The 22,815-nt window shown below is 53.7% G+C and overlaps 1 protein-coding gene and 1 long non-coding RNA gene across 50 annotated transcripts in view; both read right to left on the reverse strand.

The window, feature by feature from the left end:
• Positions 1-8,710: 8,710 nt before the first annotated feature.
• Positions 8,711-14,967, reverse strand: LOC111772155 (uncharacterized). The gene is made up of 2 exons (XR_011430193.1): positions 13,256-14,967; positions 8,711-9,952 (listed from the first exon to the last, which is right to left on the reverse strand). It is a non-coding gene; the product is annotated as an uncharacterized lncRNA (long non-coding RNA).
• A 417-nt stretch (positions 14,968-15,384) lies between these two features.
• The window catches only part of LOC138919734 (ral guanine nucleotide dissociation stimulator-like), a 175,753-nt gene continuing 168,322 nt past the window's right edge, over positions 15,385-22,815 (reverse strand). For 40 of the 49 annotated variants that reach the window (XM_070245992.1, XM_070245982.1, XM_070245986.1 and 37 more), the window contains 6 exons: positions 22,529-22,597; positions 22,011-22,085; positions 21,392-21,424; positions 20,897-21,018; positions 17,255-17,433; positions 15,385-15,654 (listed from right to left, as the gene is read on the reverse strand). In XM_070245992.1, the coding sequence (XP_070102093.1) occupies positions 15,470-15,654; positions 17,255-17,433; positions 20,897-21,018; positions 21,392-21,424; positions 22,011-22,085; positions 22,529-22,597 (663 nt within the window). In that variant the 3' untranslated portion in view covers positions 15,385-15,469. Of the gene's footprint in view, positions 16,454-17,254; positions 17,434-20,001; positions 20,306-20,599; positions 20,692-20,896; positions 21,019-21,391; positions 21,425-22,010; positions 22,086-22,528; positions 22,598-22,815 lie in introns of those variants that run through there. The other 9 variants (XM_070246006.1, XM_070246008.1, XM_070246007.1 and 6 more) reach the window with 3 other exon arrangements.

Raw genomic sequence — 22,815 nt, forward strand, 5'->3', positions numbered from 1 at the left:
AGGCAGGCCAGAAAGTTAGTGCCTCAGGGTGACCCTCCACCACCGAGGGACACGAGCTGCTGAGTGAGGGCCGCCCGGATCCCTTGCTGTCAGGCACATCCTGAGATGTGTTCTGGGACTCCTGGAACTCCCCAGTGGTCACCACTCAGTAGTGCACCCTGCACGGCCCCTCTTCTTCCTCTCTCACTGCCCTACATCCACACAGCGCTTTCTGGGACCACTCAAATGTGCGCCCATGATGGGTGTCCAAACTAAGACACTGAACCACCAAATCTCTCTCCCCACTCCTTCCCTCTCTCTCTCTCCCTTCCTCCTTCCCTCTTTGGGCTCCCTCTCTCATTAAGCCAGTTGGAGTCAATGTTCTCCACGTGCAACCAAAGAACCCTGATTAACACTCTGACAGTGACGATAACAACTAGCTTACAGCGTTTTCCTCTAAGGTGAGACGGTGTGCGCAGTCCTCGCCCTGCGCCTGCTGCACGGCAGACGTGGCCTCCTGCTCTGCTCCAGGCCCCTGACAGAGACAGCGAGCCTTTCAAGCGGACAGCTGGGAAGGGCCTCCTTATGTGGGTCTGCGGACGGGTTTAGGCTGCCTGGCTAGACATATGCCATATACACGCCCCCTTACCTGCCACAGCAGCTCAAGTACCCACAGCAAAGGTCATTCTTTTCAGTTAAATCCTCTTCTCAAAGCCAACCCAAATGCGAGGGGGCACCCAGCACTTCCGTTGAACTTCCCACGCTCATCACAATACACTTCTCGAGGACTCGTCCTGTGCTGAGCTCCATGATCTGCCAAAGGGAGGAGTAGCGCCCCCTCCAGGTGCTGACAGCACTGTCTTAAGTTCAAGACACACAGAAATGTGTGCAAATCCTAATTATATAGCTCAATGAATGTTGAAAAGCGAACAACTTGTGTGACTACAGCCCACATAAGAAACAGAACGTGACCACGCCCCAGAGCCCCCTTCACCCCATCCCTGCCTTTCCCGAGGGTGATGGTTGTCCGACTGTCCACCCACAGGTGAGTTTTGCCCGGTTTTGAACTTTGCTTCAAAATGAAGTCGCACAGTGGATGCTCTTTCACGTCTGACTTCTGCTGGACGTTACACCTGGAGAGCGATCTGTGTTGCTGTGCACCGGGAGACGGTTCACTTCCATCGCTGGAGAGGACTTCATCGGGGGATGCGGCACAACGCACTTGCCCATTTCACGGCACGTGGGCGTGTGGTTGTTTCCCGTTTTCTCCCACTGTTAGGAATAGTGCTGCTTTGGCACTTTGGTTCTTTGTTACTATAACGAGACTGTAGGATCCACAGAGGGAGAAATGAGACCAAGTGTTTCACCGTCATTTCTCCCTATTCTGTGCAGTACCACAAACTACCCCGGTGTCACCTGTCCCCACTCTGGCCCTATGCCAAAAGGTGGAATTCTCCCATTGTCTGAAGTGGGCCTGGGTCCCAGAGCTCGTGTGGCTTCCTCAGTGATGTCAAGCGGTCACCTGCTCCTGTAGCTGAGTCTCTGTGAGCAGGACCAAGAGGCCCTGTTGAGAGAGGGGCTGGGAGGAGAGAATCCCGTCGTCTCACTTAGGACCAGAACTGTGGACCTGTGGTGACATCTGTGTTAGTTAGGAATCATGTCCAGCTGCAAGCAGCAGAGCGCTGGAAAATCGTGGCTGAGACAGAAGGTTTGTTTTCACAGGTCACAGAAGGCAGGGGCTCCCAGGACCAGGATGGTGGTTCTAGAGCATCATTAGGAACCTGCAATCCTCTGTCCTTCCCTTCTGCCAGATTTAGAGTTTGGCTCCATCCTCAAGGTCACAAAATGGCCTCTACAGTGTCAGCCATCACGTATATATTCCAGTCAGGAAGAAAAAGAAAGAAGATAAAGAGGGCACACACGAGCTTTTTTGGAGCTTTTCTGGAAGTCCAGCCCAAGAACACCTACTTCTATATCCTTAGCCATCCTTATTTACCAGGGAAGTGGGAACTGTAGTCTCTTAGCTGCTCACCTGGTCATCTTGCAAGAAGAGGAGACTGGATGTTGGGCAGGCAATGAGCAGGCTCTCGTTCAGCATCCAGCCCTAGTTTTCTTCTCCCTTATTTTTTGAGGGACAAGGAACTCTCTAATGCTAGCAATTGCTAAAAGCAAGTAAGCTGGATTTCTGAAATGAGATGCTTTCAACAGGGACTCTGCTGACATTCCTCCTTCATGAGAGCCCTGCGGTGTGCCCTTGGGAAGGGGGTACAGGCTCCTCCTTAAGAACAGCAGGTCCTCATCAGAGCCTATTAAGGGCAGGGCTCTGGGAGACGAGGAAGGCCCTCTCCCATGGCAATGTCGGCAGGGCTCAAGCTCCAGGGGAGAGCCACACACGAGCCCAGCTGATTCTGGAAGCAGCCCTGAGACAAGCATTTGTGTGCCAGGGGTTTGTACAGGAGAAGCCCGGCCTCAGCCTGACGCTGCAGGAAGCTCAGGGCATCAGCTCCACGTCAGAGGGAGCTGAGACGGGAGCTGGCCTCTCAGACTTCTGCACTTGTCGGTCCTTAGTTGAGAACCTGGAGTGGGGCTGGAGGAAGGGGCATTTGTAGGCACTCCCAGCTCTGCTCCAGGAGCCCCCGGGCGCCCCGTGAGGAGGGGTGCAGGGGGGAGGGCTGCAGGGAGCAAGCACGTGGTATCTGAGGCCGGGTGTGCAGACCTGATGGAAGAGCCCCAGGGAGATGTGGGCTGAGCACCAACGGCATCCACTGCGTCATGTACCTCATTTACAGCCACAACGCCCCTGAGAGGCCAGGTGGGGAAACGGAGGCTCAGGGAAGGAAAGTAAGAGAACTGTTCAAGTGTCAGAGTTGGGATTCTAACCCAGGCCTAAGTGTCACCAAAGGCCCATGTTCCTGCCAAAGCTTACATTCCTTCCTTGCTTATTCAATAAATCGACAGGCATTTGCTGAATGCCTACTGTATACAAAGCCCAAGCCCCTGCCCTCCAGATGGGGGCTGCCCGCCCCAGGGACCCCTGCCCTCCTGGTGAGACTGCCTGCCCCAGGGGCCCCTGCCTTCCAGATGGGGGCTGACTGCCCCAGGGGCCCCTGCCCTCCTGATGAGGCTGCCCGCCCCAGGGGCCCCTGCCCTCCATGTAGGGGCTGCCCACACCAGAGGCCCCTGCCCTCCGGATGAGGCTGCCCACCCCCGCTGCTCCTGGGCATCATCCTCTCCCAGGCTGAGTGTCAGACTCATCTGTTCATTTTCCTCTGTGCTGGCACCAGGAAGCAGACAATCTCAGACGCAATCAGGGCATGTGGTGTGTCAACTTGGGGCCTCCTGAGGACTGGGCTCACGGGAAGGTGGGTGACGAGGCCCAATGAGGGAGGTCAGCAGATGAGCTGGAGCATTAACCCGGCCGGGACAAGCTTGTCCTTGGAGTGACGGACATGACTCAACTGACATAGCCTGTCATTCCAGAAGGTGCCACTGGGAGAGGACTTGGAGAGCTTGTGGGTCCTGTCCCAGTGGAGAGGGGACTCAGGGGGCAGTTGGCCTATGCACAGGCACACAAAGCTTGGAGCCCTCACAAACCCCAGCTTTACTGGGGTTTTACCACTCGCTGGCTGTGTGACCTTGGGTAGGTTAATGAACCTCTCTGGGCCTCTGTTTCCTTACCTATAAAACGAGAGGAGGCATCATAGAGGGGCTGGGAGGACTCAATGAGTTATCGAAGTGGGGCCGGCACCAGTAAGCAGTCCGCGGGCTTGACGATGATGATGGCGATGATGATGACCATCACTCCCACGGCTGACGGAACTGTCTGGAAGGAGGGCTCCTCCTCCCTGGCCTTGGGTAAGGCTCACAGCGCCCCTATCAAACCTCCCGGCCCTGGGCCCGGTCCCTCAGAGCGGAGCTCTCCTGCCTCAGGCGGCCGCACAGGGTGCTGGCTTTGGCCTTGCTGGCATTCATGAGGGTCAGACTGTCAGGTAAGGCTTCTCCAGGGCCTGCGCGGCTGGACATCTTGCTGAGGAAGCACCTCCCATGCATTTTCCCACGTCATCCCCAACCCACCCCTTTGCTTAGTCGATCCCCAGGCTGGTGGCCCAGGGGGCTTTCGGGCCCTGCTGGCTGCACAGCCTGTGCACCCCATGCTGCGTGTTGGGGGCACAGGGCAGGGCACACACAGTGAGGGCTGAGAAAGGTGGCTGAGCGAGGGGCCCTCGAGTGAGCAGCTTGGGAGCCGTGTCTGTTCTGCAGGACCTGCCTCCTCGGTGCCGAGGGACAGGGGCTCAGGGAGTCTGCTTCCAGGCGTTCTAGGTGACATCCAGGCACAGAGGACACCAAGAGTAGCCCAGCGCCCGCATGGGTGGGACAGTCACAGCACAGGCAGAGTGCGCTCTCCAGCAGCCCGGACTCTCTCCGCGCTGGGGTGGGCTGGGTGGGTGGGGCCCTGGAGGTCTCTTCGTCTTCTGGCTCCTCCTGCTGAATGCTGCTGGGCCCGTGCCCTGGGGATCCTCGAGCTGCCACCTGCCACAGAGCGGTGCTAAAAAGGTTTCAGAGGGACTCGGGGCGGAGGCGGGGGGGGGGCTGCCAAGGATGGATCAATGCTGCAGTCAGTGCCGGCAACACCCGCTCAGGGGCAGAGGGCAATAGGGAGCCAGAGGAAGTGCTCCTGGAGAACGTGGCTGCTTTGATCCACCCCCAGGAGAGCACTGGACAGGGAGTCCTGCGGGTGTGGGCCCCCCGTCAGATGGGCCCATCTCTGCCCCTCGTGCTGTGTTGCGGTGTGCTTAAGGCCCAGCCACTCTGTCCTTGCCTTCCTCCTCTGTGAAAGGGGACAGAACAGGACACCCTCATGGATCCGGGACCCCCGCATGCTTGACAATGCGTCAGGCAGCTCAGAGCCCTCTACCTTCACTGAAGTCAGGTAGGCTCCTGACAAGTGAGGACGCAGATGCACCGAGAGGCAGAGCTACTCCTGAGGCCACACAGCTCCTAAGTGGCTGCAGCGGCCACGGTCGCTGCCCTGCCACACCTCTCTCCAGGATCCATCTTTTCATGCCAAAGGCCAGGGACACCTGTGACTGCACCTCAGGGCTCTTTACAGCTGCAGGAGCAGGTGGGCTAAAACAGCCGGGGGTCTGGGGAGTGAGTGTCCCAGCAGCAGTTCTCAGACCACAAGGTGTGGACGAGTCCCCCTGCTCTGCTCCTCCCTTGGGCGGACTCTGGGACCTGCTCCACGCTGTCTCCCAGGGCTCGGCAAGGTGCCACCCTCGATCACACACCCTTTACTGGCTCCTTCCCTCCCCGGCCCCACAGCCTGCTCCCCTGACAGTACCTCCCACATCAAGTACTTGCCCTGGAACCGTTGTTGCAGGGTCTGACCCTGAGACCCCACTCCCCAAGTCAAGAGTGGGACCCAGACAGCCGGGCTCCAGAACCAGGTTCTTAAGCACAACTCTCTGATGCCGCCCTTTGAGAGGAGGTGACGTGTAGTCCTCCCTCCACACCCGGCACCCAGGGACAGCGCAACGAGAGGCAACCGCTGGTGCAGTTTGTGCTGCTCTTGCCATCTGAGGTGGGAAGCCACACTTTTGCAGGCCCCTTCCCGCTCCCACCTTCCAAGACTCTGTATCCAGTCGCAGAGGGCCTGGCAAGCATCGTGACCTCAGTGAGGACAAAGTGTTTCAAAAGGATGGAGACACCAGACTCTTGGGCATCTGAGATCCTCCAAGAGGACTTCCTACTGCCCCTCGACACTCTCTGCCTGTCTCACAGTATCCCTCACGAATGGTCTTTTAGTCTCTCTTGCCTACCTCCAGGGACAGGGCGCTCACCACCTCTCGAGGTCACAGCTCTAATCATTTGAAAGCTTGTCTCTATACTGAGCCAACATCTACCTCTGCACTGGCCTGGCTTTGCCATCTAGGAGGTAGTGAAAATCCTGTTCACATGGGAGGGCTGAGGCCCAGGCCATGTGACCCCTGAGCTGTCGCTGTCCATCCCTCAGCTTTTCTTAGACCGCCGAGCTGCAGACAGATCGGGCACACCAGTTCATCACCTCTTCCTCCTACTGCCCCTCGACACACATGCGTTCTCTGCCTCTAAACGCACCAGGCAGCTTTGACAGCATTCACGTGTCACGTGAATACAGTTACAGAAATATTACGGGTGCATGATTTTAGGGATCACAAGTGCTGAGTTTCCAAGGCGAAAAGAGTCTGTCTTTTTTTGGAAAAGGTATTTGAACGTGGGACATTTTCAGGAAAAAGAGTGACAGGCATAGGTGGTTCTGTCTTGGAAACCCACCTTTCCTGGCTTCTCGGCTCAGCGGGGCCGCCGGGTTCCATCAGTCACAGATGTGGTCGTTCTTTCCTGGCTCTGGGTTTAGAACTCACGTTGTAAGCACGAGGCCCACAAGGTGGGTGGCAGAGAGCGGGCTTGTCCTGTGACCTTAGAGGGTCCTTACAGGGGGACCTTAGAGACAAGCATGGGAACACAGAGAGACCTCCATGTGGAGCTCATGGCCTAGCAGGGGAGCAGACCACTAGCACCAACTGTCACTGCGGTGGCCAGAGCCCTGAAGGAGGGCTGCACAGAAGGCCGACAGCTCATGGAGGGGCATTCATTCTAGTCTGGGAAAAAGGCTTCCCAGAGAAAAGAACTTGCTTATTTTTACTTTTTTATTGTACAAAGTAGGCCCATTTTAAGTACACAACTGGGTGAACTTCTACTGATGTGTATACAGGGGCGATCCCCACCCTGACCAAGACGTAGAGCCTTCACAGCCCCTGAAGGCTCCCTGGGCCCCTCTTAGCCAACACCTCCCTCTAAAGGAACCACTCTGCTCAGCCCTTTTGCCATCGATTAACTTTGCCTTTTTTTGAGCTTCACACGATGGAATCACACAGAACGTGCTCTTTTGTGCCTGGCCTCTCCCCTCAACAATTACATCTGTGAGGTTTGTGTATGTTGTTGCACGTGAGGAGAAGCCATTCTTTTTCATTGCTGTACAATCTTCCATTGCATGAATACACAAGTTGATATGCTCAGTTGATGGCTATTTGTGGTGTTCTAATTTTCATCTACTATGAACAAAGGTGCTATGAGAACGTGACATTTTTAGCTGAGTAGAAGTTAACTTGATACAAGGAGGCAGAGGGAGTAGGGAGGAACCATCGAGAAGGAGGGAATGACACCTGCAAAGGCCTTTGGCAGGAGGGAGCCTGCAGGCAGGTATGGCTGAAGGGGTGCCACTTCCTGGCACCACATTTCTTGGGGATATCAAGGGTACTGGGTCCTGAGCCCCTGCTGAACCGGCATGGTGCGTGGCCCTCGGCATCCATTCCCACCTCTTCAAATGCAGAGGCTGGAAAGCCAAAAGACTACACTGGGCAGGCTCCCGTGCAGCTGGCTCTGGGTGTGGGGGAGGGGCCATCAGGAAACACGCTGAGGGAGGTGAAGGCGGGGCATCTCCGTGCTGCTTTGGGCTGTGTTCCACTGTCCAACAGGGCCACTGGGATGTGGGGTTTTCTGCAGCGGCATCCCAATGTCTGATCTTGGGCTGCTGCGCTGTGGGACAGGCCCTGATCCCAGCTCCCGGCAGCAGGGGGAGCTGTGCCCCAACCAGCCGGCTGTGTGGAGCGGGCAGTGACCTCCCGCCCTGCAGGCCGGCTCTTCAGAGCTCCGGGAGGCAGCCCAGGAGGCCCAGCCGAGGGTCCCTCTGTGACTTTGTAAATATCTGTTGCTGTATCAAATCCGGTGTGCTTCAAACACCTGGAGGCACCGCCCCCACCGCGGAGACAGCTGCTGTCAACACAGAGACACACACGGTGGGAAGGACGTGCAGAAACTGGCACCCTTGCACATTGCGGGTGGGAATGTAAAATGGAGCATCCGCTGTGGAAAGCTGTTGGCAGTTCCTCAAAAATCAAAAATAGGATACCCTATGATCCAGCAATTCCACTTCTGGGTATAAATTTAAAAGAACTGAAGAGACTTTTGTCCACCCACGTTCACAGCAGCATTATTCACAGTAGGCAAGAGGTGGAAGCAACTCAAACACGACAGGGACACGGATAAACAAAATGTGGCATACGCATGTCATAAAAAGTTATTCCTCCTTAAAAAGGAAGGGAAAGCTGACACACGCTCCAACATGGATGAACCTTGAGGACGTCATGCAGAGTGAAACAGCCAGACACAAAAGGACAAACTCTGCATGGTTCCACTCATATGAGGTATCTGACACAGAGCCATCAAATTCACGGAGATGGAAAGTGGAAGGGTGGCTGCCAGGGGCCAAGAGGAGGGGCATGGGGAGGAAGGTCCTGTGGACATGGACCATGGGCAGGCAGGACTCTTCCTTCTCGGGCCCACTAGGGGCTCCCTGTTCACCTCTGACCTAGACTGGATCCCCCTGGGCTTCTGGTCCCTGACTCCCAATACCATTTCCTGCTTGTTGTCTATCCAAGGGGAAAGCTGTGGGATGCAGCTTTTAGGGCCTCAGCCAGGTCTCCCTCCAGAAACCCAGTGCTCCCAACAATCTGTTCCAGAAAATATCACCAGAGACAACACTTTCCAACTCATCTTATGAGGCCAGCAGTACCCTAAAAGCAAAACTAGAGTTTAAAATTAGGGAAAACTTGAGAACAGCAAGTCTCAGAAATGAGCAGTTATCGTCTTCTACAAATATTAGAAAACTGAAGCCAACAATGTAAAACAATCATACACCAGGACAAAGAGGAAATTTATTCAGGTATGCAAGGTTGTATCAGCATTCCAAAATCAAATCAATGTGATCCACCCTGTCACAAGCTAAAGGAGAAATTTATACATATCTGTCAGTTGATATGGGGGGGCAAGTCATCAGATAGTACATATTAGATATGTCAGGTTCTTTTTCTATCAATTGCACCTCATTAAAGCTCTTACAAAAATGAACATAGATATAGAATTTACACTTTCACAAACTTTTAGAAAATGGAACAGAGACCTAAATGTAATGCAAAACAATACAACTTCTAAAAAGATTATGCAACAAACTCTAAGTGGACTCGAATCTGGAATTATGTTATTAAGATACAAACTGAAAATGTAATCTATGAAAAAAAACTGATGTTAGACTTTATTTATTATTTTGGTAAGGAAGGTTGACCCTGAGCTAACATCTGTGCCGATTTTCCTCTATTTGGCCTGTGGGATGCTGTCATGGCATGGCTTGACAAGCTGTGTGTAGGTCTACACCCAGGATCCGAACCTGTGAACCCCAGGCTGCCGAAGTGGAGTGCGTGAACTTCACCACTGTGCCAGCGGGCCGGCCCCAAGTTAGACTTTATTAAATTAAAAACTCCTGCTTTGTGGAAGGCAAAATCGATGAGTCAAAGGACAAATTACAGACTGGCAGACGATATTCGCAAAACAGATATATGATAAAGAAAATATGTCCAAGATATATGTAAAGAATTCTTAAAAGTCAACCACAACAGGGGGCTGGCCCTGTGGCTGAGTGGTTAGGTCCGCGCGCTCTGCTGCAGGCGTCCCAGTGTTTCGTTGGTTCGAATCCTGGGTGCGGACATGGCACTGCTCATCAAGCCACGCTGAGGCAGCGTCCCACGTGCCACAACTAGAAGAACCCACAATGAGAAATATGCAACTATGTGCTGGGGGGCTTTGCGGAGAAAAAGGAAAAAATAAAATCTTCAAAAAAAAAAAGTCAACCACAACAAAAAAATAAACAACCTTATTGAAAAATGGGCAAAAGACCTGAATATATCCCTCACCAAAGAAGACATACAGATGGCAAACGAGCCTGAGGACAGACAACCACCACCACAGGTCATTCGGGAATTTCAAATAAAACCTCAATGAGACACTTCTACACACCTGTTAGAACTGATAAATGCAGGAAACTGACAATACCAACTGCACGTGAGGATGTGGGGCAAAGCAAACTCTCATTCATTGCGATCTGGAAAGCAAAATGGTACAGCCATATCAGAAGACAGTTTGGCAGTTTCTTACAAAGATGAGCATAGTCTTACCACACAATCCAGCAACTGCATTCTTAGGTATTTACCCAAGTAATTTGGAAATAGGTTTACAAAACACCTGTGGGCTAATATAGATAGTAGCTTTATTTATACTTTCTAAGCACTGGAAATGACCAAGATGTTCTTCAATAGGTGAGTGGAGAAAGAACCGGGGTACGGCTATAAAATGGATTATTATTATTTAGTGATAAAAGGAAACAAAGCATTAAGTCACAAAAAGACATGAATGAATTTTAACGCTTATTTCTAAGTGAAAGAAGCGATCTGAAGAGGCTATTGTAGAACACCAATTTTATGTCATTCTAGAATGGCAAATGTATAGAGACAATAAAATGTCAGTAGTAGCACGGTCTTCATGGAAGAGGAAGGAGAGTCGAATGGATAAAGCACAAGGGATTTTTTAGTGCAGTGAAACTCTTCTGCATAATACTGTAAATATGGACAAAACCTTAGATAGTTATCAAAACTCTGAATTTTACAGCACAGAGAGTGAAACAATGTGTGCAAGCAAAAAGCCACGTATGTGTCCAAGAAAATTCCCGAAGTGAATGAAAACTGTGGAAAAAATCTAACTGTATTACAAATGTATGAAACAGTCTGAATGAAGGGAGTGGGTAAAAAGGTGCAGAAATATGTAATTTGGGAAGTGAGTCGAGTCTGTAAAACTGAAGATGAAAGAAACTGTGCAGACGCACTGTATTGTAGCTGATAAAGTTGTGACCCGGGGGGTATTGTTAACAATGCTGATACTTCTATCCATGTGGACTGAAAATGAGCAGATAAGTAAATGGACAGTGAACAGTGGGCACAAGGTTATTATTTGGAGTAGGAGTTTACAGATAAGCAAGGAGAAGAGGCTAGAATGATCCACGTAGTGATAGAGTTGGAGACATCAGTGTGAACTTACTTTAGCTGAACATAGACACAGAAGGCTGTGTATAGATAGATTTATAGGTGTTTGAATACACACAGGCTACTACACACAGATATATTTCCCTGCTATGTCCGCTGAAAGAACCTAATGCCCTGACAGCTGCAAACACACCTGGTACCCAGGTCTTAATTCTAATACCACAGTCCAACAAAAGGAAACAGGGTTTCCAATTCTAGGATTCGGGAAGGAAATGTAAGAAAATGAGACTAAAGTGTCATTCAACATAAGAAAGTCATGAAATGCTACTCAAAAAAAGCCAAGAATGCTGGGGGGACGCCAAAGGGACACATCGGCTAACTGAAGGAGCTCTCAATCGCCAAAGCTGGAACAACCTGAGCAACAAAATAAATAAAGTTGTTGGATTATAATCCGGAGAATGTATGAATATCAATACTGTACCAATGTAAATAACTGAATAATAAGGAAATGAAAAGACACAAATCTCCTGTGCGGGAGAATACCAATGATTCATTCGGACATTCTGCTCTAAAGGAGGTTGAGGCTAACTCTCCGCTTCTTAGGCGTGGGCTGCACAGACAAAAGTCCCTACAAAGGGCACGGTGTGGACAGAGGGGACAGAGTGCGCAGGGGAGACATCTGACAAACGCTGCCTCAGCCAGGTGACCAACATTAACATCAGTGGGGGGAAGTCACAGGGAGAGCATGGACCCTTGAAATGATGAGATGAAAATGGCAATTTACCTCTCTGATCTTCTTGCCCCAAATCCATAATCCCAATCTAATCATGAAAATAAAACAGACAAATTCTGTTGGAGAACATTTTACGAAACACCTGACCATTACTCCCTAAAACTACCAAGTTCTTCAAGAACAAGGAAAGCCCGAGAACCTGTCACAGCCAGGGGAGGCTAGGCAGAAAGGACTAAATGTAGTGTAGGATAACAGACAGGATGTGTTCATAAGAGTAGAAACTGCGAACGGAGCTGAGGGAAACTCTCTGTACTATCACAGCAAGTTTTTCTAACTGTACAACTGTTCAAAAAATAAAGTGAATTAAAAATCAGAGTACTAGCGAAATGCAAAATACCTGGAAACCATGAGTTCTGAACATGTCTCCAGACTCCATTATGTGCCCTGCACAAGCACTGTCACTACAGTCACATTCTTCATGAAACAGGATAATGATACCAAATTCATAGTTTCTGGGAGATTTAAATAATGAATATAACATTTCTGGCATTGTTTCTAGTAAAAATTCACTACTTAATGGAAAAATTAATCGGAATTTTGGGATACGTTATTTTTCACCCCTCAGAGACCCGCTCCTCTCCTTCCACTCCCAGGGTTCCCGTGCTGTTTCCGTCCCTCAGTCTCTCTTACACTTTGAAAGCAGCAACAGTCTGTTCCTCACATTGACCTGGGTGACTTTTCCACAGAGCAGACCTGATCACGGCTGTCCCCTCACATGAAACCTGCACTTACCATCCACTAATTTCAGAATCAAACCACAATCCTGTAGCCAAAATATAAGGCTCTTTCTTAACCTGACTGTGTTCTCTCTGACCAGGCTCATTTCCCACCCTCTGCTATGCAGGATTGGTCAGATAGGAATAATCTGCATCACAATTACAATGTCGTATTGCAATTTTATACACACACCTTCCAGTCTAATTACCCCCTAAATGTCCTCCTCTCCCGGCTCATCCTGGAGTGCTCCCACCTCTCGATCACCTGGGAGGATTCCAACACCTTGTTCAAGGCTGAGCGCAGTCACAAGCTTGTCTGTGAAGCTTTCACTAGACTCTCACTGAAGAGTCAACTTCTTTGGATAGACTTCACCAGAGTTCAATGTCACCTCTGGATATTACAGTTTTTTTACATCTCCCATCATGTTTAGCCAATGAGTACCTTGTGAGAATAAACAGTGTCTTAGTCATTACTTAATATCCAGAATAAGATTTAGTGCCTACCATACATCAATTGCTGGGAAAAAAAAGATTTTTTTAATGACTGTAAAAACAAACTATTGAAGGAGGATAAACAGACATTCCCAAAATGGGAGACAAAGAATAAACCATGAAAGACGGAAATACTATTGAGGAATGAAGACCCCGTGATTAAGCACAGACACTGGAAAAGAGAGAACAGAGAAAGAAGTTTGATTCCTGAGTTTCCTTCCAGAATCAGTCTGTACCGGCAGGGCTTGGTGTCACTACATTCTCTCTAACTTATTTTCCCTAGTGATGCCCCCAAAGTAACTACCAATAAAAAGGCTCCCTCACACCATCACACGTCCCCTCAGCACTTGTGAAAATGCTGTGCTCACCTAGATGTCATCACAGAACAGCCTGAGAGCACCGATCCACCTTCCTCCGTGGACGAGTCATCGCGTTGGAAGTCACGCCTCTACAAAGGTCAGATGGCCCCTCCTGGGCCCTTTCTCACTTGCTGTCAGCGAGGTTCTACGCTTGACACAGCCCTGCATCATCTCATCAGCTTAACAACTGCTGCAGCACTGAACACAACAGCAAGCCGTTACCCTGTAAATATCCGTGCAGATCGTTCACGCAGATGCTAGCGCTGAAGTGACAGGAGTGCTTCACATGGTGACCTGTTATTAAGTCCAAAAGTTTGGTCACTGTGCCGACCCAGAATCTGAGCGGCACCGTCAGGAGGCAGAGAACACCACCTGCGGCCCCTTCTGCAGAGAAAGCCTTTAAGCGACCTCCCGAGACACCTTCCCTTCTCCAGGGAGCAGAGGAACATCTCCTTATCTACCCAGAAACTTAATGCCAATCACGACACGCCAGTTGCAACAGCATAAACACCAGCAGGACCCAATGGTGACAGGAAATACCTCTGCTTCCCTCTGCAACTGCTTTATGATCATAGACCAAATCCTTCCCCAAACCATCCTGCTCAGCATGGCCTCAAAAGCAAGTGGCTGTCGCTCTGAACTCCTACAAAGAAATGCTGCCCTGTGTTTCCTCCAACTCTTGCAAATTTCAGCCTCGACAGGCGATCCCAGTAAAACAGAGAACAAGAACAAGAACTCAGGAGGCTCTTCGACCGTCCCCCAACCCACCGCCCTCCCACAGCAAAGCAGGGCGTCCAGGTCGTTCCAGGACAGGGAGCTGTGGGGAGACGGGAGGCGTCCACACCAGGCGAGACACAACCAGGTGAGTCGCGGGGAGGCAGGTAGAGAAGCAGGCGGCCTCCCACTCCCTCCGCCCGGACTCAGCCGGCTGTCCCTCCCTCGAGCCCCTGAGAGCGGGGAGCTCAGCAGGCTGCCTCTCTGAGCCTCAGACAGCCGCCAGGACAGCCCCGCCATCGCTGGGGAGCGGGGACGGAGGGGACGGAGGGGACGGAGGCCCCGAGGAGCCCTGTGCAGCCCGCGAGCCCCGCGCCCCGGCCCTCGAGGACAGCGCCCCGCAAGCCTCAGCGGACACGGCGGGCCAAGGCCGCGCCGCCGCCCGGAAGGCTGTCCGGGACCCGTGCCCGGGCTCAGGGCGCGTCTCCCCTCGGAGCGGCCCTCCCGCCCCGCTGCGGCCCTGCCCGCCGTCCTCCGAGGGCCTCCTCGTCTCCGCGGAGCCCCGTCAAAGCGCTCCCGCCCGGGCTCCCCGCGGAAGCGACGCCCGGACCCCGGCGTCGCGGGCCAGGGCGGCACAGACCGTCCTCCGCCGGCCGAGCGCCCGACGCGGCGCGCGTTGGACCGGCCGCCCCCGCCCAGGAGGGACGAGGCCTGGACGGGACAGCCCCGCGCGCACTGGGCTGAGGGGAACCGGATCGTCGCGGACGCCCGCGAGGCCCCAGCTTGCCGGCTCTCCGCGTCAGGCACGCCCCTCACGCCGGTCTGAACCTGCAGCCCCTTTCACCGGCTCCACACGCTGGCACCGCCAAGCCTGACGCGGATGTCTGGGGCTTCCCCATTGGCTCAGGGGCGGGGGGCGGAGCGAGTGAGGAGGCGTGGCGAGCGGGGAGGCGCGGAGACAGAGGAGCCGGGGCTGCAGCCTGCAGCCTCACTGGGGAAGGCCAGAGAGCGTAAGTCTGAGTGACAGGCAGAGCGGGGAGGCGGGGCGAGGGGGGCGTGGCGAGCAGGGGGCGTGGCCACAGAGGGGCGGGGCAGTCGAGCCGCCCTGAGTTGGGAGACGGCAGGAGCGCGAGGAGCAGTGTGAGCGGAGAGGCTGTGCCAGCTCGGGAGCACAGCGTGTTGGGAGGCGTGGCCAACAGGACGGCCCCCGTGGGGGCGGAGCCCAGGCTGGCCAACTGCCTGCTCACAAACGCCTGGAGCCGCGCCCCTCCTGCCCGCTGCCTGCTGGGAAATGGAGTCTTTTTTTACTGGAAACAGAGAAGCTGCGTGTCTCTGCCCCTTGGCCTTTGGGAAATGTGGTCCACAGTCGGACCTTCGGATCAGATGCCACAGCCCTCCATGCCAGAAAATCCCAAATGAACGTGTTAGGTCATTGATAACTCTATGTTTAATTTTTTCTAAACAAAATTCACCTTGAGGTGGAAAGTGGCTCCACGAAGTTGAGTTTCGTCACCCAAAATAACTGCAATATTTTCCGTATTCTGCCTGCAGGAACCAAAACACACTTGTTTGGGTAGGTTTCCCAGGTTTTCCCTGTAAATCGAGATGAGGCAGTAGGTACAGTCCCGGACAAAGACAGAAGAAAAGAGACAAATCCATTTCCGGCATCCATGGCCTCTGACTCTGTCTTGACCCTGAAACAGAGGTTTTCAGCATATTGCTACTTAGGAAGACAGAGGCTGGACACAGGAATGTGAACAGCAACAACCAGAGAAAGCTTTGTGTGCTCACCCCTGAGGGCTTCCTCAGGGGCCCCATCTGTTCTTAGATTTTCCTAGGTAGGAGCCATCCTTCTTTGTCTCTTTGTATGCTCTGGGGCTTTTGGCAGAAAACTTACCATTTGGAATATTATGACGTGACAACTAGGGAAATCAGGTTCTCCCCCTCCCCAGCGTTTCTGGGGGATGCTGACTGCAATCGATGGTGATAGTTTCTTTAGGAGATATTCTGATCCAACCCTGAAAGTTCTGTAGTGTTTGTCATGTGTGGCCACTGAACACTTGGATCTGTTAGCCTAAGGATCTTCTAGAGATCCTGAGTTCAGTGGGTCTTAGGATGTCCTCCTGGGGAAACAGGGCGAGGGAACACTGTATGTGACAGGGAGAGCGACTGTCTGCTTTGGTGTAGAGAAAGAGCGTGGCAGACTGCATCCAGTTCTCCTTTCATTCTGGCACACAGAAGACTAGGTTTCCTAGCCCTCTTGGTTTTCGAATGGACGTGTGGCTACTTCTGCCCAAGGCATCACTTTTAGGCCAAAGGAGAAAGGAGGGTGTGTAAGGCCCCAGGTGCTCTTTGTGTCCTTCAGTGGCAATGGAAGAAGGCGTGAGTTTCAGATGGTGTAGCAACAAGGTCATAGGGTCTCCATCAGCCTTGCCCAACGAGACTTGGGAAGCAGGGTTCCCTTCACCCCGGCGACCAATATTTGATGTAAATCTGAGGAGAAATACATCTTGAGTCATGGATTTCTTAATCATTGCATTTAATTTCTTACCAGAGCATTACCTAAGGTTGTCCTGAAGATTACGATGACCTACCCTCTCAGATTGTCTAAAGGGTGATTCTCCCAAAGCAGAATTTCCCGAATCTCATATTGCTATGGTCAGAAGTCGTGTCTGCTGACGGCTGCTTGTCACATATCAGGGCCCTGCCAAGAGACTCTAAGTCTGATGGGGAGTATTGCATGTGGAAAGTGTATGGAAGTGTTCTGGAGAGATATCCCTATGGGAAGGTAGCAAAGCAGAGATGGTCGCAGGAGAAGCTGAAGCCCAAGCCTGCTGCCACTGGGTCTCAGCCAACCCTCAGGGATCTCTGGAGCTGGGACGGCCCTTTGGTGTTGTCCCAAATTGAGACAAGGGGACCAGGCTTCTTACTCTCTTATCTGCCAGACATGGGCCCCTGGCTGTCCCTGGAGAGGGCTGCATCCTCTGGTTAGGCGCTTCCCTATGCTGTGGGAATGTCCTGTGAGGGAAAGAGCTGTGAGCTGTCCTCAGCCAATATTCCCAGGAGCTGTGGGGTGGATGCCTTGGCCTTGAGCATGAGTCTGGGCTGAGTCTCAATGTTTCAACGGCACTTCTCCTTCACCGTGGTCTTCCTTCCCAACCCAGTTAACAAACTCCCCATGGGAGGATGTCCCTGGGAGGACTTATGTAGAGCTCTGCCTTTCCCTGTGATTGGCTGAGAGAAAGGCATGGGGGAAGACCAGAATCTCTCTCTCCAGCATTCAGACCCTCTTACCTGGGGGCTTCTGGAGAGCTCCAGAAGGGTTCCGACCTCGGCTGACACTGCTGAAGTTGTTCCTGTAACAGTGGCCACGGATTTGCTGTAGTCCGGCGCTTGTAGTTAGGGAGAGTCCGATTCCCTCCACAGAGCCAGAACAGTGTGCTCTCCAAGGTCTTGGCATCACAGGGACAGGCCTGGTAGACATCGAAACCCAGGGGCAGGTTGGCGAGTCGAGGGGCGTTCTCGTTGGTCTCCTCAAGGGTGAAAGAAAGGCCAGTCTATGCTGGTAATTCTTCTAGACACACCTAAGCCAGGGGGCAGCATTCAGGAGAATGGTCGAGTCATGCCATTCAGGGACAAATCCTAAGCCAAGCCTAGAGAAAGTCAGGGTTCTGGACTCAGGTTACCCATCCAGAGATGCTCCTGTTTTGGCAGATAGAGGGGGTGTGAACATGGTTCCCAGGGCTCTAGAACCCCCTGGCATGGCTCTCTCACTGTGATGAGGCAAATCATGTCCAAATCAGCAAGACGGGTGTTCAGGGCACTATGAGTGGGGGGAGACGGCATTAGGCTGGATGGTATGGCTGTCAACTGGACAGATTTTTTGTTAGCTCCCATAAATGGAAGATGCATCTGTGCATGGACCACACAGCAAGAAGTTCTCGAGGTCCGTGAGTGAGGAGTACAAACGCCGTCTCATCGACCACTTTGGAAAGACTGAGTTGAATCCCAAAGTGGCCTTGTTTTCGCTTGCACTGGAAGCCAAGATGCAAGCATCCGTCCTTAGACCTGGAATAGTTTAAATGGCACCCAGCTTACCAGTTCCTCAAACATTTTGAGCATTTCCTGCCAACACCATATTCACCTGAGGCATTTCAAGGGACTCACATTGTTACTTTCTCTTCCCCTAAGTCAGCTCCTAGGAAGCCAGTTTTGGTAACTTCTGTGTGCCTTGAACAAGAAACATTTCATCCAGATTTGCTAATTTCTTTCCTCGTGGACTTCCACAACCTACTTCCAATTTGGAAACCCAAAGATGGGATGAATGGTGCCTCCTGTGTCCACAGCTGTACTCCCACAACAAACTAAATATTGCTACCTGCCGGGTCGGCTCTCAGGAGCACCCCAGTCCCGGAGGAGACTCTCTTGGGACACCCATGCCTTCATCCCAGCCCTGGGCTAGCCCTGGGACCTGCCACGACTCTTTCTCCTCCGAGGGACAGCACAGCCTTCCCCACCTTCCTCTGGCAAGTCTCTTTGCTGGGTGGCTGTGCCGCATCAGCAAAGACCTGGGCTGCCGGGGACCAGGATTGATCCTCAGCTTCCCGCTGTGCTGAGATGGCCTCCCTGGCAGAGCCCAGCCTGCCTGTGTCTGAGTGACACTTGCAGCCACCAGGAAGGAGGGGATAACTCAGAAGTGCCAAGCGCTTCACCCTGCCCTTGTCTTTCAGGCTCTTTCCAAGGGACGACATTGCAAAGGGTGGGTGGTCACGCTTTCGCTCCTGCTTCTGGACCCGGTGCTCCTGTTGAGCTCAGAGCAGTGTCTGTTTAGCACCCAGATGGGAAGCATTTCAGCATTTCCCTTGGTAAGGCTGTGTCCACGCACATCCACAGATCATCAGGTTGCTGACATTCCCCGCAAGACCCCCAACTCACACCCTTCTTAGGCCTCCTCTTTCAAAGCTCCCAACAGGAAAGGCACATATCCCCATGACAGAACCACAGCACAAGACTGTGGAAAAGAACACACCCAGCCGAGGGGCTGCACACTTGCTGGGCTCAGGCACAGCAACGACTTTAGGAAAATCACTAAAAATACTCCAGATTGTGTAAATTTGGGACTGTCCGACACCACAGGCCTGGGAAGCACACAGGCCCAGAAGTCACCCTCGGCAGCAGGGAGACTGTAGGGTCATTCCTGGTCACGATGATGATGAGAAAGGCTGGGGGCATCTAGGGAATTTCTGCCCCAAGATACAACTGTATGCAAAAGTGCAGAGATGCTGAAAATCCTACCTCACAGGGAGCACTAGGTTTATGGAGGGAGACCTGGCTGAGGCCCTAAAAGCTGCATCCCACAGCTTTCCCCTTGGATAGGCAACAAGCAGGAAATGGTATTCGGAGTCAGGGACCAGAAGCCCAGGGGGATCCAGTCTAGGTCAGAGGTGAACAGGGAGCCCCTAGTGGGCCCGAGAAGGAAGAGTCCTGCCTGCCCATGGTCCATGTCCACAGGACCTTCCTCTGGCCTCGTCCTCTCTATGTGCACGTTTTGAGCTTTTGACGGTATTTTCCCCACTTAGAGCTGAAGCCATTGCGGAGACTGAATCAGAAAACAAGGTCCTAATCTGTGTGCAAGAGAAACTGGGAAAATGTTCCCTCTTCCAGCAGAGTGTTGAAAGGCAGCCACTGTCCTGGGCAGGACGTGTGTTAGGGACAGGCACGTGCTAGTTTGACAGACACACCCAGCTTAGTGGTTGTGGCTCTGCCTGAGAAAACGCCTCCAACCGCTTAGTCCCAAGAGGTCGGAGGGGCCATCTCTGCTCCTGGACAGGGTGAACCACACTGCAATGATCCTGTCCTCGGTGGGAGGGGCACTTGGGCACGTCCTTCAGTAGCCAGGGAGGGGACTGGCACTTCTCCCTTCTCCACATAAACTGAGCCGCTCACTCTGGGAGATTTCTAAATTCGAGGAGGAATGTGAGTTTCTGGATCTGGTTTCCATGAGTGCTGCGAGCGAAAGACTCACACCTCCACTCCCAGGATTAGAAAGAAGCAACAATTTAATATAATACTCAAACGGAGCATTTACCATTGACAGCAAAATATGGCCCTGCCAAATAGGGAAATAGGTGCTGGGCAAAAGGGGGGAGGGGGAAGAGGGGTTGGTGCCTTCCCTCGTGGCCAACAGGGGACCCCAAGAAACGGATCACAAAGTTCTCCTCATCAGAATCAGGGGAGGTGGCCCTGTGCACCCTGAGTGTCAATGCTGTGTCCCCGCTGTAGCTCAGCTGGTCTCAGGAGGGTCATCGACCACCACCACTGGGCCCTTGGTTGGGGGTCTGGTGTCTGGAGAAAGAGAGGCATTTCCTGAGCGGCCTGCCCTGGAACCACAGTGCACACCCCATCCCGGCCCCCACTGCGCTCTGTGCTCAGTCAGCCAAGAGAACCCCATCTGATTTAGCGTCACCCACTTCACAGAGGAGGAAACCAGTCCCAGAAACGTGAGTGCAACCGCCCAGGACGGGACTGCTCAGCAGTGGAGCTGGAACCCAGGGCCAGCTGTCTGCCTCCCCAGGCCCACGCTCAGCCTGAATGTTTCCTGAGCCCATGGTTTCAGCCACTGCCGGTCTGGACACTCACTCTGGCCTGAGCGGTTCTTCTTGCCTTTGAAGAAGAGTCGAATCTTTCTGACCCAGTGGTATCGGGGCTCCAGCTGGCAGGACAGGCTGTAGCTACAGGACAGAGCAGAGCTGGGAGCTCTCAGGAGCCACACATCACATGTGCGTCCTGGAGCCTGCCAGCAGCTGGGGTGGAAGGGCCCCAGGGGTCGCCATGCAATCAGATCAGGGGCTGACCATGGAGCAACGGCCATGGGCTCTGGAGCTGGTCAGCAGAGAGAGGCTGCCCTGCCCTCCCCCAACTCCTGACCCGACTCACCTCTCCTCCTTGCTCAGGGGCTCCACGGCCTGGAACCAGGCCCCAAAGTGCTCGTCGGGCTGCACGGTGTACAGATTTGCAGCCTCCTGGAGCAGCTCGATCTCGTCCATCAGTTTGAATTGCTAGGACAGAGCAAGCACAGGATGCCCACAGGGCCTGAGTGGGGGACCCTGCAGGGCTCGTGGAGGGGGTGAGGAAGGGGGCAAGGGGCCAGTCTGGGGCCTTTGCCCACTTGGGAACCCTCCCTCCCTGCGATTCCAGTCAGGGCTTGCCTGCTGTCACACTTGGCCCAAAATAGCTCCTCCTCCAGGAAGGAGTCTTTGATGCCAGCCCTTCCCCCACCCACCAATGCCATAGGATCCCTAGCTCTGTATATCGAACTGTGCAAATAAATGTTCCACCCTGGGGATTGGGTCAGAGGGGGTCCTGCCCACTGCGGGGGGGTCTCTGATTTCCAACCCCCACCCTCCCCACCGGGAGGCCGCAGCCGCTTACCTCATTCCATTTCCGACAGTTGAGCACATTGCCCTGGAAAGCAGACAGCCGCAGTCCATCAGAAACAGCCCCCTGGGGCCAGCACTAGCCCCCGTCCACACCTCTTGCAATGTTGCACTACTGCCAGTGGGCAGGCCCATCCAGAGCCCGGACTTGGACCTGGGCCAGTCTCTGGGCTCCAGAGCAGGGGGCGCAGAGCAACTGAGGCAACAGACCTTGTGACCCAACCCTCTCTGATGACACGTGGGGAGACTCAGGCCTCAGGCAGGAAGGGACAGCTCAGCCTCTGATGTGCTTCCTGACTGGGAGGGGCCCGACTTCTCTTGCCTCACTGGCAGGGCCAGAGGGAGAGGCTGAGTCCAGCTCAGACACCACCTCCTGCGGCCACACAGTCAGGCAGCTCTGAGCCTCAGCAGCCCAGGGAACCTGGACGGTGGCTTATGCAGAGCCTGCATCACCCACTGGGGAGATGGGCCTGACACCCCAACTCCCACACGAGGCTGGAGGCCCTGCTGAGAGGACCTTTGCCAAATGCAGAGAGCTCAGGGCTCAGGACAGGACTCTCTCCTCCCCACCCTCAGGAGCCTGAGCCCCCGGACCCACCTCCGGGCTCACTCACCTCCACATAATCCTCCATCGTAGCGTCCAGCAGCTCCAGGGAATGGAAAAACGTCACCAGGGAGGGGACGACCCCCTGTGCCGCCATCGGGATGGGCATGGTGATGAGCTCCCGCTCTCAGGTGCCCCCATGAACCTTCCCCTGAAACCCCTCAGCCCAGCCTCCTGCCCACCCCACGCTCCCACACAGAGCAGCCTAGGATCCTCGGGACACCCCAACACACACAATTCCCTCCCCCGCTCCCCTCCAGGAACACCAAACTCCGTCAGTCAAGTCCCAGGGCTGGCTGTTGGCCCCTCCCAGGGGCAGTGGCCCCTGCCCTTCCCCACCCCAAATCTGCCCTGCTGCCAGCCCTTCCAGTCCTCCTCCCGCTCACTGCCACTGCAGGCCCGTCATGCTTGGCAGCCACAGCAGATTCGCCTGAGGAGGAAGGCCCCTCTCCTGAGGGAGGTCTCCAGCTGGGAGGGGGAGCCCCCTCTCCTCTGACTCCTAGGCCCCTCCCCCACAGTCACCCTCACCTGCTGCCGCTGCCTCTCCTGGGCTCCCTGGTGGGCCCTCTCTGCAGTCTTTAACACGGAGGTCGCCTCCTGTCGGGGCCGAGGACAGGGTCAGTGCGCCCATACTCCCCTCCGCATGTCCCCCAAGGCCCCTGATCTCAGACCCTGGCCATCGGCTCCAGTCCCCTGCTGCCTCTGCTGCTCCCACCTCCAGGGTGCTCTGATTCTAGACCAGTCCCAGCTCCAGGACTCAGTCCTGTGTGACCTTGGGCCTGCCCAGGCCTCCCTGGCCCTCTTTCCTCAGCTGA

Source organism: Equus caballus, chromosome 21 (assembly GCF_041296265.1).
Source record: "Equus caballus isolate H_3958 breed thoroughbred chromosome 21, TB-T2T, whole genome shotgun sequence".
Classification (NCBI taxonomy): domain Eukaryota; kingdom Metazoa; phylum Chordata; class Mammalia; order Perissodactyla; family Equidae; genus Equus; species Equus caballus.